Genomic DNA, 15,718 nt, shown 5'->3' with positions numbered 1-15,718 from the left:
GGAAAAATGTGCCCTCAGGAGAGGATGCATACCTCTGGAGCTCCAGAGAGTTTTTCTTCAGTTTTATTTTATTATTTGGGGTTTGCTTTTTGGGACTAAACAGCATTCCTGCTTTGTTGGAAGCCAGGGGGAGGGTCAGTCTCTTAAGGTACTGAATTTTTCCCTGCTGCAGGACCACAGTCCTGAGATGGTGATTGTAACCGCGGGCATTGCGCTGCAGTGAGCCCACTCCCAGCATGCCACACACCCCTGGCTCTAGTCCGAAGATGACTGTGGTATTACCCAGGGACCCCGATTCATTGTGCGGCAAGATGGCGGCGGTGTGCCTGCAGAGGGACCGCACAGTCCCCTGCTCAGACTGGATGTTTAGATACTGCCACTGGGCTACTAGGGCATGTTACCACATGGCAGAACACGCCAGTATAAATATTAGTGAAAGCACCAGCGCCATTGTAAGGGGCGGGGCTTCTCCCTGCATGCTGTGGTCACCATTGCTCAGCGCATACACTCCTCAGCGGTGTGGTTGATGAAGGGAGTCCTTGTCAGCAGAGACAGCAAGTGTCCCTGAGTCTTAACCCCACATGCTTGTTAAGCTTTTGTGCACACATTACAAGTGGTAGAAAACTGCACATAGTTATTCAATACAGTCACACTGTACCTAACACATTGTGTTGTACGTGTGTGAAAGTAGGGTGGTTACAGTCCTCCATAACATAATGGTAAGAACGTTAACCTGTATGATTTGCGGTGCAAAATTCACCCCTGCATCTACCTCGCAGGTCATCTGTGAGCAGTGCATGTCCCCACGGGGAGTAGGTGCAGCAGGATTTATGTATCCTGTCTGCCAGAGTGGATACCCTTGCTCCCATACAGGGCAGTCACGCAAATGTAGTATCGCCGCCATTACCTCTGATGAGGTGGAGGAGCCCTTACAAGGGTCTCAGTCTCTGCTTCAAGGGTCAGAGCCATTAATCATGGCGATTAGAGAGGTGTTAAACCTCCCTCTGGCTGATCCTGTGAAAGGGGAACTCTTTGTTTCACAAAAGTGGCAAAACATAGTCTTTCCTGAGCAAGCTGATTTTGGAGGACACATTAAAAGCTGCGTGGAAGAATCCAGAAAAGCGTTTTCAGTTGACAAAACGTTTTAAGTCCACATTACCCTTTGATCCCTCTGGGAGGAAAGTGTGGGAGAAGCCTCTCGTGGTGGATGCCTTGGTCTCCCATTTGTCCAAAAAGGCATGGTCTGGGACTTTCACACTTAACGATGCGGCAGATAAAAAGCTGTACAGCACGCTTAAGTCCATGTATACTGCCAGTGGGGTGTCTCAACGCCCTGTGCTTGCTAGTTGTTGGTTGCCCAAGTCCATTTTTACTTGGGCATCCCAGATGCAGGAAGGTTTGCTGGGAGATATGCCCATGGCACAGGTTGCAAAAAAGCTGCACCACATCCAAGATACAAAAGGAGCTAGACGCTATAAATGCGTGCAATTCAGCCATGGCACTATCAGCCTGCAGGGCTTTTTAGTTGCATCAGTGGGTCGCGAAAGCAGCAGTGTACGGACACCCGACAGCCTGCATTCTGCCGGGACCTTCCCGGCAGCACGGACGCATGCCATCCGTTGTGATGGATCCTATGTGTCCCTGCTTCCCACCTGCCTCAACCATCACGAGGAACGGGTGGTCGGAACGTGGACGGCCTGCCGGTCGGACCACCTGGTCGGGTCCGATTGAACGGGTCGATTGGTCGCAATCAGGGCCGGTGCAAGGCACCGGAGCGCCCCAGGCGAGTCGGGGTGGGGGCGCCCCGGTGCCGGGGGAAGGGGGGGGTACCTGTCCTACGGCGCTGTGTATTTAAATCTGGCGGCGGAGGCGGCAGGGGTCCCTGCAGTCCATTAGAAATCATGAGCGCTATCCGCCGGGCTATGCGGAAGCGCTTCTAGTGTGAAAACACTGGCAGCACGCTGATTGGCTGAGATCAGCGTGCGCCGTGCTGCCAGAGTTTTCACACTAGAAGCGCTTCCGCATAGCCCGGCGGATAGCGCTCGTGATTTTTAATGGACTGCAGGGACCCCCGCTGCCTCCGCCGCCAGATTTAAATACACAGCGCCGTAGGACAGGTAACCGGGCGGCACAAAATGCCGCCCTCCAGTGGCCGGCGCCCTAGGCAAATGCCTAGATTTGCCTAGTGGTGGCGCCGGCCCTGGTCGCAATTGGCCAAAATCGGACCACATCGCCTCAGTGTAGGGGCACCTTAACTTTTTTTTATATATAGTGAAATATTTTTTATATTACGTGACCTGGTCGTATTTTACTGATGACCAGTGATTCTAGCAAGTTCCTGCGACCAGCGACCGCTGGGCTGTGGTGGGAGCGCACACACGGCGAAGGTCGCTAGGTATCACCGGCAATATGGTCACTGAGCGACCATATAGCTGACGATGGAAGCTAGAATCGCCTAGTGTGTAGCATTATTAGTGGTGCCCCCACAGATCCTGGCACCCTAGGCAGCTGCCTAATGGTAGAGATGGCCCTGCTCTTTGCAATATTTATCTCACCATAAAAATGATGTGATGACCACTGTACCGTCATCTCCCTTATTTGTGTGTGTGTGTAGTTACACTTGCCTTAATAAATAGACATTTTCCTATCTGGAAAAATAGTGAAACCTAAAGCGAGTTAGTTTACAATTTATCTAATTTTATTACATTTTGATTACTTGCTGTTAAAGTGTTAATAATGTGTACAAAATTAATATACTACTTCATCATTGGGCATTGTGTGAATATTATATATGTATATTATACACACAATGTCCAGTGATAAAGTAATATGTTGCTCAGAGCCTGGGCCCTGCCACCGAACCCAATTACCACCTTACAAATGGCAATACAGGCTTTTGCGCATGCACTAGTCATATAACTAGTTTTCACCATCGAATACTTTTGATGCGATGGTTAGTTACCATCGTATCGGAAGTTTCAATGGTGGAAGCATTGCCATCATTTGATAGTTAGCTTCCGATGTCCATCCCTACGCACTCGTACTCGACAGTCTGGGTACGCGCCCGGGGAGGAGACTGGGCGGGGAGTCAGGGAAACAAGGAGGTGAGTGGGCGGGAACAAATAGGTGGAGGGAGGAGAAATCAAGCGGGGAAGGGGAGGAGACCGGATGAGAACACTGGCGCCTTACACGCAAATTGACGTCACCGGGTCATGTGACTGTACGGCAGTAATGGCGGCGGAATCCCTTCGAGTCCTATATTAAATCGTTACCGCGCCCTGTAGCAGTAGCACGAGACAGAGAGCAGAAGCGGCTCCGGGATCAGCTGCGGAGAGACGGATCAGCCTGAGGTGAGATGTCGGAAGCCTGGAGCCTTACTAATATGTATATACGGTATATATAGTGTGTTATAGCGCCAGTGCGGGGGGAGGGGTAACGTGCGCATGTAACGTCAGTACGGACATAGGCGGTAATATTGATCCGCTCGGGCAGCACGGTGGTTAGTATTGCTGCCTCAGCATTGGGATTCCCATTCCCACCGTGTCCCGTGCCTGCCTGGGATTCCCTATAGCGCCCGTTGCGTGGTCCCTGGCATCTGTGGGTGGTAATGGCCGCTGATAGGTGATCCATCTCCTGTACACAGTGCATGTAATGGGCTGATCATGTATGTTACACACGTGTATATAATGCACACGCAGTGCTGGTGGTCACTTAGCTATTACACTATAGATTGTACGCTTGCAGCAGGGCCCTCTAACCCCCAAGTCTGTCTGTTACCCAGTTTGTTTTATCACTGTCTACTATTGTAAAGCGCAACGGAATCTGCTGCACTATAAAAGACACTGTAAATAAATATTACACATGGTATCTTATAGCTGCCACATGCTGATCAGTCTCCAGCATCTGTTATTCTCCCCAGTACGTCCCATAGACTGTAATGGTCCCAGTCATACGCTATCACTTCCCCAGAGCGCATAATGGTCCCGGTCATACGCTATCACTTCCCCAGAGCACGGAACGGTCCCGGTCATACGCTAGCACTTCCCCAGAGCACGTAATGGTCCCGGTCATACGCTATCACTTCCCCAGAGCACGTAATGGTCCCGGTCATACGCTATCACTTCCCCAGAGCGCGTAATGGTCCCGGTCATACACTATCACTTCCCCAGAGCACGGAACGGTCCCGGTCATACACTATCACTTCCCCAGAGCGCGTAATGGTCCCGGTCATACGCTATCACTTCCCCAGAGCCCGTAACGGTCCCAGTCATACGCTATCACTTCCCCAGAGCGCGTAATGGTCCCGTTCATACGCTAGCACTTCCCCAGAGCACGTAATGGTCCCGGTCATACGCTATCACTTCCCCAGAGCGCGGAACGGTCCCGGTCATACACTATCACTTCCCCAGAGCGCGTAATGGGCCCGGTCATACCCTATCACTTCCAGAGCGCGTAATGGGCCCGGTCATACCCTATCACTTCCAGAGCGCGTCCCGGTCATACCCTATCACTTCCCCAGAGCGCATAATGGTCCCGGTCATACCCTATCACTTCCCCAGAGTGCTTAATGGTCCCGGTCATACCCTATCACTTCCCCAGAGCGAGTAATGGTCCCGGTCATACACTATCACTTCCCAGAGCATGTAACGGTCCCGGTCATACACTAGCACTTCCCCAGAGCACGTATGGCAGAATCAGCGCCGTGTCTCCTATTGTCCCTAAATTGGATGAGTATGACTACTTGAATTTGTCTTTCTAGTGTTGCTGTGATCAGTCGGTCACCACAAGTCGCCTTTGAGCAGAGGATCTCCAGCCGATTCACGAATGAGCTACGGATCCCGCGCCTCATCAGAAACCAGTAAGTAGCTCTCACCTGCTGCCTGCTGTTCTGTAAGGCGGATGTATTCCTTATCCCTGCCAGGCTGTGTTATTGCCTGCGTGCACTGATCTCTTGGGATAAAGATGCCGCCATTTTGTCTGCCTCACACAAGCAGATAAAGGTGTGTAATGGAGGCTGGCCGGGTTATGCACGCTGACCGTGTTACCTCAATATACCCCACACTTGTACTCGTATTCCCCCAGCTATATGCTGTCTGGTAGTCATGTCCAGTTCAGTGATGGTGTGTATTGGTCTCTTATCTCTAGCATGTAATGTGAGCACTATCATTACTGTGCCCGGGATGTACTCACCACTGTTATACATCTCCCAGAGGGAGGATCACCCTAGCATGTACTGTGAGCGCTATCATTACTGTGCCCGGGATATACTCACCACTGTTATACATCTCCCAGAGGGAGGATCACCCTAGCATGTACTGTGAGCGCTATCATTACTGTGCCTGGGATATACTCACCACTGTTATACATCTCCCAGAGGGAGGATCACCCTAGCATGTACTGTGAGCGCTATCATTACTGTGCCTGGGATATACTCACCACTGTTATACATCTCCCAGAGGGAGGATCACCCTAGCATGTACTGTGAGCGCTATCATTACTGTGCCTGGGATATACTCACCACTGTTATACATCTCCCAGAGGGAGGATCACCCTAGCATGTACTGTGAGCGCTATCATTACTGTGCCTGGGATATACTCACCACTGTTATACATCTCCCAGAGGGAGGATCACCCTAGCATGTACTGTGAGCGCTATCATTACTGTGCCCGGGATATACTCACCACTGTTATACATCTCCCAGAGGGAGGATCACCCTAGCATGTACTGTGAGCACTATCATTACTGTGCCCGGGATATACTCACCACTGTTATACATCTTCCAGAGGGAGGAATCGCCCTAGTATGTACTGGGAGCGCTATCATTACTGTGCCCGGGATATACTCACCACTTTTATAAACCCCCAGAGGGGAGGATCACCCTAGTATGTACCGTCAGCGCTATCATTACTGTCCCCGGGGTATACTCACCACTGGTATACATCTCCCAGAGGGAAGGATCACCCTAGTATGTACTGTGAGCGCTATCATTACTGTGCTTGGGATATACTCACCACTGTTATACATCTCCCAGAGGGAGGATCACCCTAGTATGTACTGTGAGCACTATCATTACTGTGCCAAGGATATACTAACCACTGTTAAGGCCCCAAATGCATTAGGCCGATTTGTCCTTGGGACAAGTCGGACCCAATTCTCCTATGAGCTGTCCGGCAGGCTCACATACAATTTGGCACTTGATGGATTAATTTTTACATGTGATCGCTTGTGGGCGGTGATCCTCATCAGGGGGACGCCGGGGCGTGCAGCGGGTACTGATCGCTTTCACTAGCAGGCAGCGAGTGCTGACCTGGCCGGGCGGTGATCACAGATATCAGCGGGACAGGCTGATACCCGCCACTGCACTGCCCGTCCCGCTGATATCTGTGATCACTGCCCAGCCAGGTCAGCGCTCGGCACCCGCTGCCCACCCCACTGCTCCCCTGGTCAGGCATATGCATACAGGGAGGTCGGACGTGGTCTTATGTGCTGAGCGTCCAACCTCCCTGGTACGATGCGCACGGGACCGCGGATCGGGTCAGATGTCACATACCTCGGGTTATCGGCCCTAAATAGCATAGTGTATGGGGGCCTTTATACTTCTCCCAGAGGGAGGTTCACCCTAGTATGTACTGTGAGCGCTAGGATTGCTGTACCCAGGATATACACACCACTGTTATACATCTCCCAGAGGGGAGGATCACCCTAGTATGTACTGTGAGCGATATCATTACTGTGCCTGGGATATACTCACCACTGTTCTACATCTCCCAGAGGGAGGATCACCCTAGCATGTACTGTGAGCGCTATCATTACTGTGCCTGGGATATACTCACCACTGTTATACATCTCCCAGAGGGGAGGATCACCCTAGTATGTACTGTGAGCGATATCATTACTGTGCCCGGGGTATACCCACCGCTGTTATACATCTCCCAGAGGGAGGGATCACCCTAGTATGTACTGTGAGCGCTATCATTACTGTGCCCGGGATATACTCACCACTGTTATACATCTTCCAGAGGGAGGAATCACCCTAGTATGTACTGGGAGCGCTATCATTACTGTGCCCGGGATATACTCACCACTGTTATACATCTCCCAGAGGGAGGATCACCCTAGTATGTACTGTGAGCGCTATCATTACTGTGCCTAGGATATACTCACCACTGTTATACATCTCCCAGAGGGGAGGATCACCCTAGTACAGTGGTTCCCAAACTTTTTGAATCACGGCACCCTACAGTATCAGAATATCTTCACCCCTAGGCCAAAAGAGAATTTCAGAAATATTACATTAAATAAGTTGTGATTACTGTATATACTCGAGTATAAGTCGACCTTTTCAGCACATTATTTATGCTGAAAAAGAACCTCCTCGGCTTATACTAGGGTGAATACGGTAACTGTAGTTTACACTGTGAGGAAGTGGATCTAGGCCTAATGCTCCTTCCCACAGCCCTATTCCCCTCTAACTGTGCTGTACCTGCTCAGTTTGGGCTCCATCCGATAGCCAGATGTCCCCTGAGCATAGCGCTGGTCATTGCAGACCCGGTTGACAGTTTTTCAGGTTGTGGCCTACCATGACTGGTAAGCCGGGGCCTAAATTTCGGATCCAGGACGGGAATCGGGCTCCATGACGAAAATCGCGGACTTTTACAGCCGGAGCTGCACCTACTGACCCTGGACCTTGAGGGTCTGACTACCCTTCTAAGGTTTACCTTGTGCCTGGATCCCTGTACACGCTGCTGGGCACTGGAGAGAGGGAAGAGGCATTGTTACTTTCTCCTCACTGTTAACCCCTCTACCATGGGTCCCACAACTTAACCCTCCCCTCAGTGTCAGAGTGTGTGTGTCAGTGTGCACCTCTGGCCCTCCAGATGTCGTAGAACTACATGTCCCAGCATGCCCTGACAGTTTTGGTATGCTCTTATAGGAAAAAATGTGGCAATGCATGCTGGGACATGTAGTTTCACAACAGCTGGAGGGCCACAGGTTGAAGACCCATGCCCTAGACCCTGTACAGTGTGTCCCAGTGTGCCCCTAGACCAGGCATTCCCAAACACGGTCCTCAAGGCACACCAACAGTGCAGGTTTTGTAGATATCCAGGCTTGAGCACAGGTGACTTAATTGGTACCTGAGAGATTCTGATTAATCCATCTGTGCTGAAGCCTGGATATCACTAAAACCTGCACTGTTGGCGTGCCTTGAGGACCGTGGTTGGGAATGACTGCCCTAGACCCTGTGCATTTTCCACCCTAGGCTTTTACTCGAGTCAATAAGTTTTCCCATTTTTTGTGTGGCAAAATTAGGTGCCTCGGCTTATATTCGGGTCGACTTATACTCGAGTATATACGGTAAATCTCATCCTTAGGTCCAGTTATGTGGTGAGGAACATGATTTACTCCTGTTTACCCACATATTGTGTAATTGGAAGCCACCAGCACTGATTTTGCGTATTTCATTGGCCATAAATAATTTTAATTGGTTCTGGATCACCAACCTGATGCACCCCCTGGAGCCTAGGTGCACAGTTTGGGAACCACTGCCCTAGTATGTACTGTGAGCCCGATCATTACTGTGCCCGGGATATACTCAAAACTGTTATACATCTCCCATAGGGAGGGATCACCCTAGTATTTACTGTGCCCGGGATCTACTCACTGCTGTTCTACATCTCCCAGAGGGAAGGCTCACCATATTGTGTACATAGACTGGGTCTCCTGTACACACATAGATAATGCTGCTCTAGCGTAGGGATGGACATCGGAAGCCAACCATCAAATGATGGCAGTGCTTCCACCATTGAAACTTTCGATGCGATGGTAACTAACCATCGAATCAAAAGTATTCGATGGTGAAAACTAGTTATATGACTAGTGCATGCGCAAAAGCCTGTATTGCCATTTGTAAGGTAGTAATTGAGTTTGGTGGCAGGGCCCAGGCTCTGAGCAACATATTACTTTATCATTGGACATTGTGTGTGTATAATATACATATATAATATTCACACAAAGCCCAATGATGAAGTAGTATAATAATTTTGTACACATTATTAACACTTTAACAGCAAGTAATCAAAATGTAATAAAATTAGATAAATTGTAAACTAACTCGTTTTAGGTTTCACTATTTTTCCAGATAGGAAAATGTCTATTTATTAAGGCAAGTGTAACTACACACACACACAAATAAGGGAGATGATGGTATAGTGGTCATCACATCATTTATATGGTGAGATAAATATTGCAATGAGCAGGGCTGGCTCTACCATTAGGCAGCTGCCTAGGGTGCCAGGATCTGTGGGGGCACCACTATAATGCTACACACTAGGCGATTCTAGCTTCCATCGTCAGCTATATGGTCGCTCAGTGACCATATTGCCGGTGATACCTAGCGACCTTCGCCGTGTGTGCGCTCCCACCGCAGCCCAGCGACGGTCGCTGGTCGCAGGAACTTGCTAGAATCACTGGTCCCCAGTAAAATACTGATTAACCAGCAATTCGGTCACTGAGCGACCAATCGCTAGCGACAAGGTCACGTAATATAAAAAATAGTTCACTATATATAAAAACAGTTAAGGTGCCCCTACACTGAGGCGATTTGGTCCGATTGTGGCCAATTGCGACCAATCGACCCCTTAAATCGGACCAAATCGCCTCTCCCTGACATGCTGTTGGGTCCCGTGCGCATCGGACCCGACCAGGTGCTCAGACCGGCAGGCAGCCACCCGTTCCTCCTGGCGGTGAGGCGGGTGGGGAGCAGGGGTGCATGCAATCTATCACAACGGATCGCATGCGTTCCTGCCGCCGGGAAGGTCCCTGCAGGCTGTCCTGTGTCCGTACACTGCTGCGAGATGTCACAGCAGTGTATGGGCACCTTTATCTTGGTTCATTCCACTGGTACTCCAGGACTGTGTATATTGTTCCTCACTATCTCACTATGGGGCAGATGTATTAACCAGCGTTAAGTGCAAAAATGCACTTAACGCTGGTTAACTGGGGGGGATTACGTCTGTCCCTAATGTATTACTAGCGCACCTAACGTGCGCTAGTGACAGCCCGCCGAGTTACGCTCGGCGGGGCTGCCCCTGCAATCCCCCCCAGGGATTAACGGCCGGGGCGATGTATTAACAGCCTTCAAGGCGTTAATTCGCCCCGGCCGCTTCGCCAGCTCAGGGCTAGCGTTGTCCTATCCCCCACTATGGGGACAACGCTAGCCCTGCGTCTGGCTTGGGCTGCGCTGGAGATCTTGCGGTTTTTGCGAGATCTCGCGCATGCCCAGTAAGCCGGGCAGGGGGGGCGACGGGGAGTGCGCATGTGCGGGGCGGCGAGGGAGCCGATAAGGAGAGCCGTTAACGCTGGGCATAACGGCTCTCCTTATCGGCTTGGGGGATGTTAATACATCTCCCCATAATGAGTGCCCGCTTCTCCTCGTTATGCAGGAGAAGCGGGACTCGTTATTTCACAAACGTAACAAGCTTAATGATACATCTGCCCCTATATTCACAGAAACAGACAATCTCTGACCAACACTTCACTGATGATCATATAGTGGTTGCTGCCTGGTAATACTAATGCAGTATATTAATGAGTGTTGTATGTGACTGACATTCACAAATATCTGTAGCTAGCTGTATTGTGTACCTATTATTATTATTATTATTATTATTATTATTATTATTATAGTAGCTTGCCTGAGCTGATATAACATTCAGTGACTTCTCCTCCTCTCTGAATACTCCAGAGCTCAGTGTGTCTGTGAAATTTGCTGCTGTTTGAGTGACTGGTGCTGCAGGGTGAGGTTTGTGCTCTGATTGGCTCTATGAGTCAGGGAGAGCCAATCAGAACTAGCAGTGGGCCCTGTTGCCTAGCAGCTACAGCAACCATAGAGAGGGAGAGGGAGGGAAGCAGAGAGAAAGTTAGACAGCCTCCAACGAACCTAGGAAGTTTCCCTGACACAGACACAGCAGCCAGGGGAGGCATAGCTTTTGTGAATTACAAAAAATAAGCCACCATCGGTACACCATCGAATGATTAGCATTCGATGGTGACAAACATCGGAAGGTCCCCATTAAATGGTAAAAACACCAACATCGAAAGAAAAACATCGATGTTTCCGAAACATCGACCATCGATGTCCATCCCTACTCTAGCGCAGTCCTCACACCATGGTACAGCCTTCCTTCTGCCAGACTACGGTTTCTTGCGGTTGGTATAAGTTGCTGTGCATCTTTTTAAGGTGAGGGGGTCAGCTCAGTGCTGAATATGGGGCTATGCCCCTCCCCAGAAGCCTATATCGTAGTGCATATCTGCCGCCGTACCAGCAGATGTGGCATGTATGAATGGTGCATGTTTATAGACCACTATGCTGCAAGTAGAGATGTACATGGGTACCATATATACTTATGGCATAGACCTGTGGTGACAAAGGGAGTTGTATAACAGATTTGTATCCATGGATCTGCTTTGTCTCTGACCTATGTATTCTCCCTCTGTATTTTGTAGCCATGCACCGTGACTCCTGCCCACTGGACTGCAAAGTCTATATTGGGAACCTGGGTAACAATGGTAACAAGATGGAACTGGAGCGGGCGTTCGGCCACTACGGACCCTTGCGCAGTGTGTGGGTGGCCAGGAGCCCCCCTGGCTTTGCATTTGTAGAGTTTGAAGACCCCAGAGATGCAGCGGACGCAGTGAGAGAGTTGGATGGACGGTAATTTCTACCCTTCTCTCTGATTGGTGCACAGCCTCTCATTCCACTTGCTGCATGTTGTAAATGGTTCATTATTGGAATTCTTCTTCCTTGGGTACAGTGGGAATTCTCTTACAGGTAGAGACCAGATTCAGTGTGACCCCCTACAGTCTTCCCTGAGCTAACGGAACATAAACCTATTTCCTCTGAGTATATAGCTAGGTGTTACTCATTGTGCTGGGGATAGCTGGCACCTACATACTGGGCGGCCATGTGCTGTAGTAGCTGTGACTCCACATATGGGTGACTTAGGGCTGATCACTGATGCAGGAACTCTCTGCAATGCTGTCTGTGATCTACGTCAGGATGTCCGGGTGCCGCAGAGATTCCTGCCCTTATTCCTTCTCTGCTGTGTGGAATAATATCTTGTTCTGCTTCTCTGTAGAACTTTGTGTGGATGTCGCGTCGGCGTAGAACTGTCTAACGGTGAGAAACGCAGCCAGAACCGTGGACCGCCGCCATCTTGGAACAGACGACCTAGGGATGATTATCGCAGGAGAAGTCCCCCGCCGAGGCGCAGGTAATTACCTATTTCTAGTCCATAGTCTTTATTCCACAATCGCTGAAGACCACTGAGCGTGGCTGCTCTCGGTGCACTGAGACTCAATTCCTTGGGTGGAATTCAATTGTTTATTGGAAAGGAAAAAAAAGTGATGTGAGATCAGGCGGTGGTCGCGCACAGACAGCCTGAGTTTAGCTGGTTAAATGTGTAATCGCGACCAAAGTGCTGGACGTGACGCTAGTTTCAGCGCACTACAGCCACTGGTGTGAGCTGACCTGCAGCTGTTTCCACCTGAATGGAGGAACTATTGAGTTGCTTTGTCAGGCACCAGACATGGTCGGCTGCCCGCGAAAGATTTGTATTCTGCCATTTGCACCCAATCAATAGATGGTTATACTGTTCTTGTTTGTATTTATTTCTGTTATGTGTGTGTGCCTTTGGTCCATCTAATAAACATGAAACCCGTTACAGAGTCACCATCATGTCTCTTCTCACCACCCTCTGGGTCTACATTAGTCAACTAGCCTTATCAGCGTCATGTGACCAGCGCGCCCCATTCAGCTTGGCTGGTGTTGTATCACATGACCCAGGCATGGCCAGTCACCAGGTTGCACCGCCCTTTGGCTCCCGAGCATGCTGTCCACTCAGCCTTCTACCTCTCCAACCTTAACCAAAACTCAGCAGCGGCAGCAGCAGCCCACACATTACCGGCCAGTCCGCACGGCTCTTAACTTTGTCAACAACTGCAGCGCCAGTCTACGGCTGAGCAATAAAAGCAGGAAAAAGCACCACATCCCCCTCCGCCAACCATCTAAATTCAACGCAACACCTGGCAAAACCTTGTCAACAAATTCTACTTGGCCACGTGTCGGCATCCACCATTTCTAGCTTGTTGCCACCCAAACAACTAGTAAGTTTTCTCCTGCTTATACCGAGTTTTCTGCTGGTTATATAAGACATTACGCAGCTTTTGTAAGGTCATTCATTGGTCTGAGGCCGGCTGTGCAGAAACTGGAAGGTAACTGACATTGCTTGCCACTTATGGGTGATCTGTGTGAGGCTGGGGCACGTATGTACAGGACAGGGGTGTGTATACTCACCTAGTCGGTCCTCTTCTAATGCTGGGGTCTAGATCTATACTAACCATCATACGTTCCACTAACCAAGTATGGGACAGTACAATCTGCCTAAGGGGATGTCCCCCTTACCAAATTGAGTCATTGAAAATTTGGGATCCTTTCCCTCCAGATTGGTTTTCCCCCTTTTTTATTTATTTTTTTATTAATTTGTTTTCCTTATGTATTAGATCACCCAGGAGGAGGAGCTTTTCCCGTAGCCGTAGTAGGTAAGGTTCTCTCTGTATTGCGTGTGACACAATGACGTCCGAGTTGCGTCATAGCTTCATATCTCCATGTTTAATCGGACTGACCTGTCACTTGGTTATCCCTATGTATAAGCAAAGGGTCAAAGTTTATCCTGCACTAGTCACCAGCCCATCAAATTGGCGGCACAACATAATCTGCAGTGGCTTGAAATGATTGGTTGGGCATAGTCCAGTGGCCTCCGTAGCGCACAGCATTTGAATTCTCCCCCCCCCCCCCCCCCCCCCCATAGAGGTGAGGATCAGTGTTTGTCCTTCTATCATAGGGGCCTCTTACTTCTGGGTACGGTATAAATGGTAGACCACTAATGGTTGACCTAACCAAAGGTCAACATACATGGGCGACGTGACGAGTGTTTTTTTGTTTTGTCTTTTTTTGTCTGTCGACATGGACCCTGTATAAGTGTGCCACGTCCCCTTGCATGGCTCGCTGCGGTCCCCCACTCAGCACACTACTCTATGCCAACTTTGATAGTGAAGCATGAAAATCTACCTTTAAAAAATAAAAATATGAAAAACCTTTTGTCAATGTGTACTGTGGGTATGGGAACCACCTCAAGGCTTTCACCTAGTCCTTGTCGACCACTAGTAGTCGCCGACCTAGACACTGTCTACCCAGTGACCGCACACCCTCATTTCTGTGTATTTCCTTCAGGTCCGTTTCTAGAGACCGCCGGAGGGAGAAATCTGTGTCCAGAGAGAAGAGGGAGAGATCTGTGTCCAGAGAGAGGAATCCTAAACCAGCTCGTTCGTTCACTAGATCCAGAAGGTATTTCATTCTCACCACCCTCAGCCAGTGAGACCGATGGAGCATTGTGTTAGGCTTGAGCACAGGGGATGGTTCTGTTGGTTCCGCGCCCCTGGTTGCATCTTATCCCTGTAACCGGACTGTTCAGTGTTAAATGGTTTTATTTTTGCGTTCTTGTTGCGCCCACATAGATTGGCTTTAGAGTTGGTAAACAGAAGCCAGGACTCTTCTACTCCTGCTCATCTCCTCAGGAGGCAACACGTAGAAATCATGCTAACACGTCTGTCGGCACTAAGTATTTAATAGCTGCCGGGGGTCCACAATATTGCTACGGACATACATAATGGAATAGTGACTGTTGGGGGTGCGCAGTACTGGCACAGACATAAATAATGAAATAGATATTGTTGGGGGTGCAGAGTACTAGCACGGACTTAAATATATGATAGTGACTGTTGGGGGGTGTATAGTACTATCATGGACATAAATAATGGAATAGTGACTGTTGGGGGTGTATAGTACTACCATGGGCAGCAGAAAGAATGAGGTCCTATACAGTATGTGATTTTTTTCTCTGGTGTGTAACAAGGTTTTTTTACTTTTCTCTTCCAGCCGCTCAAAGTCAAACGAGAGAAAATAGTCCGTCTGCCTTCCACACGTACAGATGACAGTGACATGGATTTTTTGGGGGGGGTTTTAGTGTCCTGATACTTTTTAAACCTTGTTTATTGGCTGTTTATTTCTTGTGTTGTGTCCTGTAAGAGGTGATGGGAAATGTTCTGTTCCATACAAGGAACTGGCAAATAAAAACTGCTGACTTTCTATATATCTTGTTCTATCTCGTTGAACCGGTTCAGACATAACCAAACCTGTAAGGCCGGGGCAAATGTGGGATTTCTGGTATAGTAATTTCTCCAAACCCTGTGTACTGGTCCATCCAGCTCCCCAAACGTCCTCTGTACCATATATGAAAGACAGTAAGAATGTCTCTGTGGTGCACCAAAAGAGATTGGATACATAAAATTTTACTTTTATTCAGTAATTTACTCTAAAAGGTAGCAAAATAAAATACACAACTTTGACAGGTATGGACATTTAAAAAGGATATTAAAAGACACTAGATTTCTCTAGAGGGGCGGGGGCTAGTATAGATAAAAAAATAGGGTGATCAAATGTTTGTTTGTCTCAACAAGAAATGTGGCTATTTGAGCTGCAGAATTGAAGGGAAGCGTTCGTGCAAACACCTCTAATTAGTCTAGGTCTGATTCACAAACTGTGACTCAGACACATAGATCTAAGCAATTTAAAACCAAGGGAATTCCGCGCTAATTTCT

General features: G+C 49.1%; 1 protein-coding gene across 3 annotated transcripts; it reads left to right on the top strand.

The window, feature by feature from the left end:
* The first annotated feature begins 3,168 nt into the window (after positions 1-3,168).
* LOC146075919 (serine/arginine-rich splicing factor 3-like) lies at positions 3,169-15,210 on the top strand. 3 transcript variants are annotated; one of them, XR_014473661.1, is made up of 7 exons: positions 3,169-3,350; positions 4,760-4,858; positions 11,507-11,714; positions 12,139-12,273; positions 12,727-13,165; positions 13,562-13,600; positions 14,292-14,392. XR_014473661.1 is itself a non-coding variant. In XM_083185617.1 (7 exons), exons 2-7 carry the CDS (start codon positions 4,825-4,827, stop codon positions 15,022-15,024), a joined length of 558 nt encoding a protein of 185 aa, XP_083041743.1. In that variant the 5' UTR covers positions 3,175-3,350; positions 4,760-4,824; the 3' UTR covers positions 15,025-15,210. The 3 variants fall into 3 exon arrangements, 2 of the variants coding, with proteins under 2 accessions (XP_083041741.1, XP_083041743.1); XM_083185617.1 differs by lacking the exon at positions 12,727-13,165 and adding an exon at positions 14,997-15,210 and having other exon boundaries at positions 3,175-3,350; positions 14,292-14,405; XM_083185615.1 differs by lacking the exons at positions 13,562-13,600; positions 14,292-14,392 and having other exon boundaries at positions 12,727-13,513.
* Positions 15,211-15,718: the final 508 nt, after the last annotated feature.

This window comes from Crinia signifera, chromosome 4, assembly GCF_055691185.1.
Source record: "Crinia signifera chromosome 4, ASM5569118v1, whole genome shotgun sequence".
In the NCBI taxonomy this organism is placed as follows: Eukaryota; Metazoa; Chordata; class Amphibia; order Anura; family Myobatrachidae; genus Crinia; species Crinia signifera.
The sequence above is the reverse complement of the archived record's forward strand: the minus strand, read 5'-3'. Positions and strand labels throughout refer to the sequence as shown.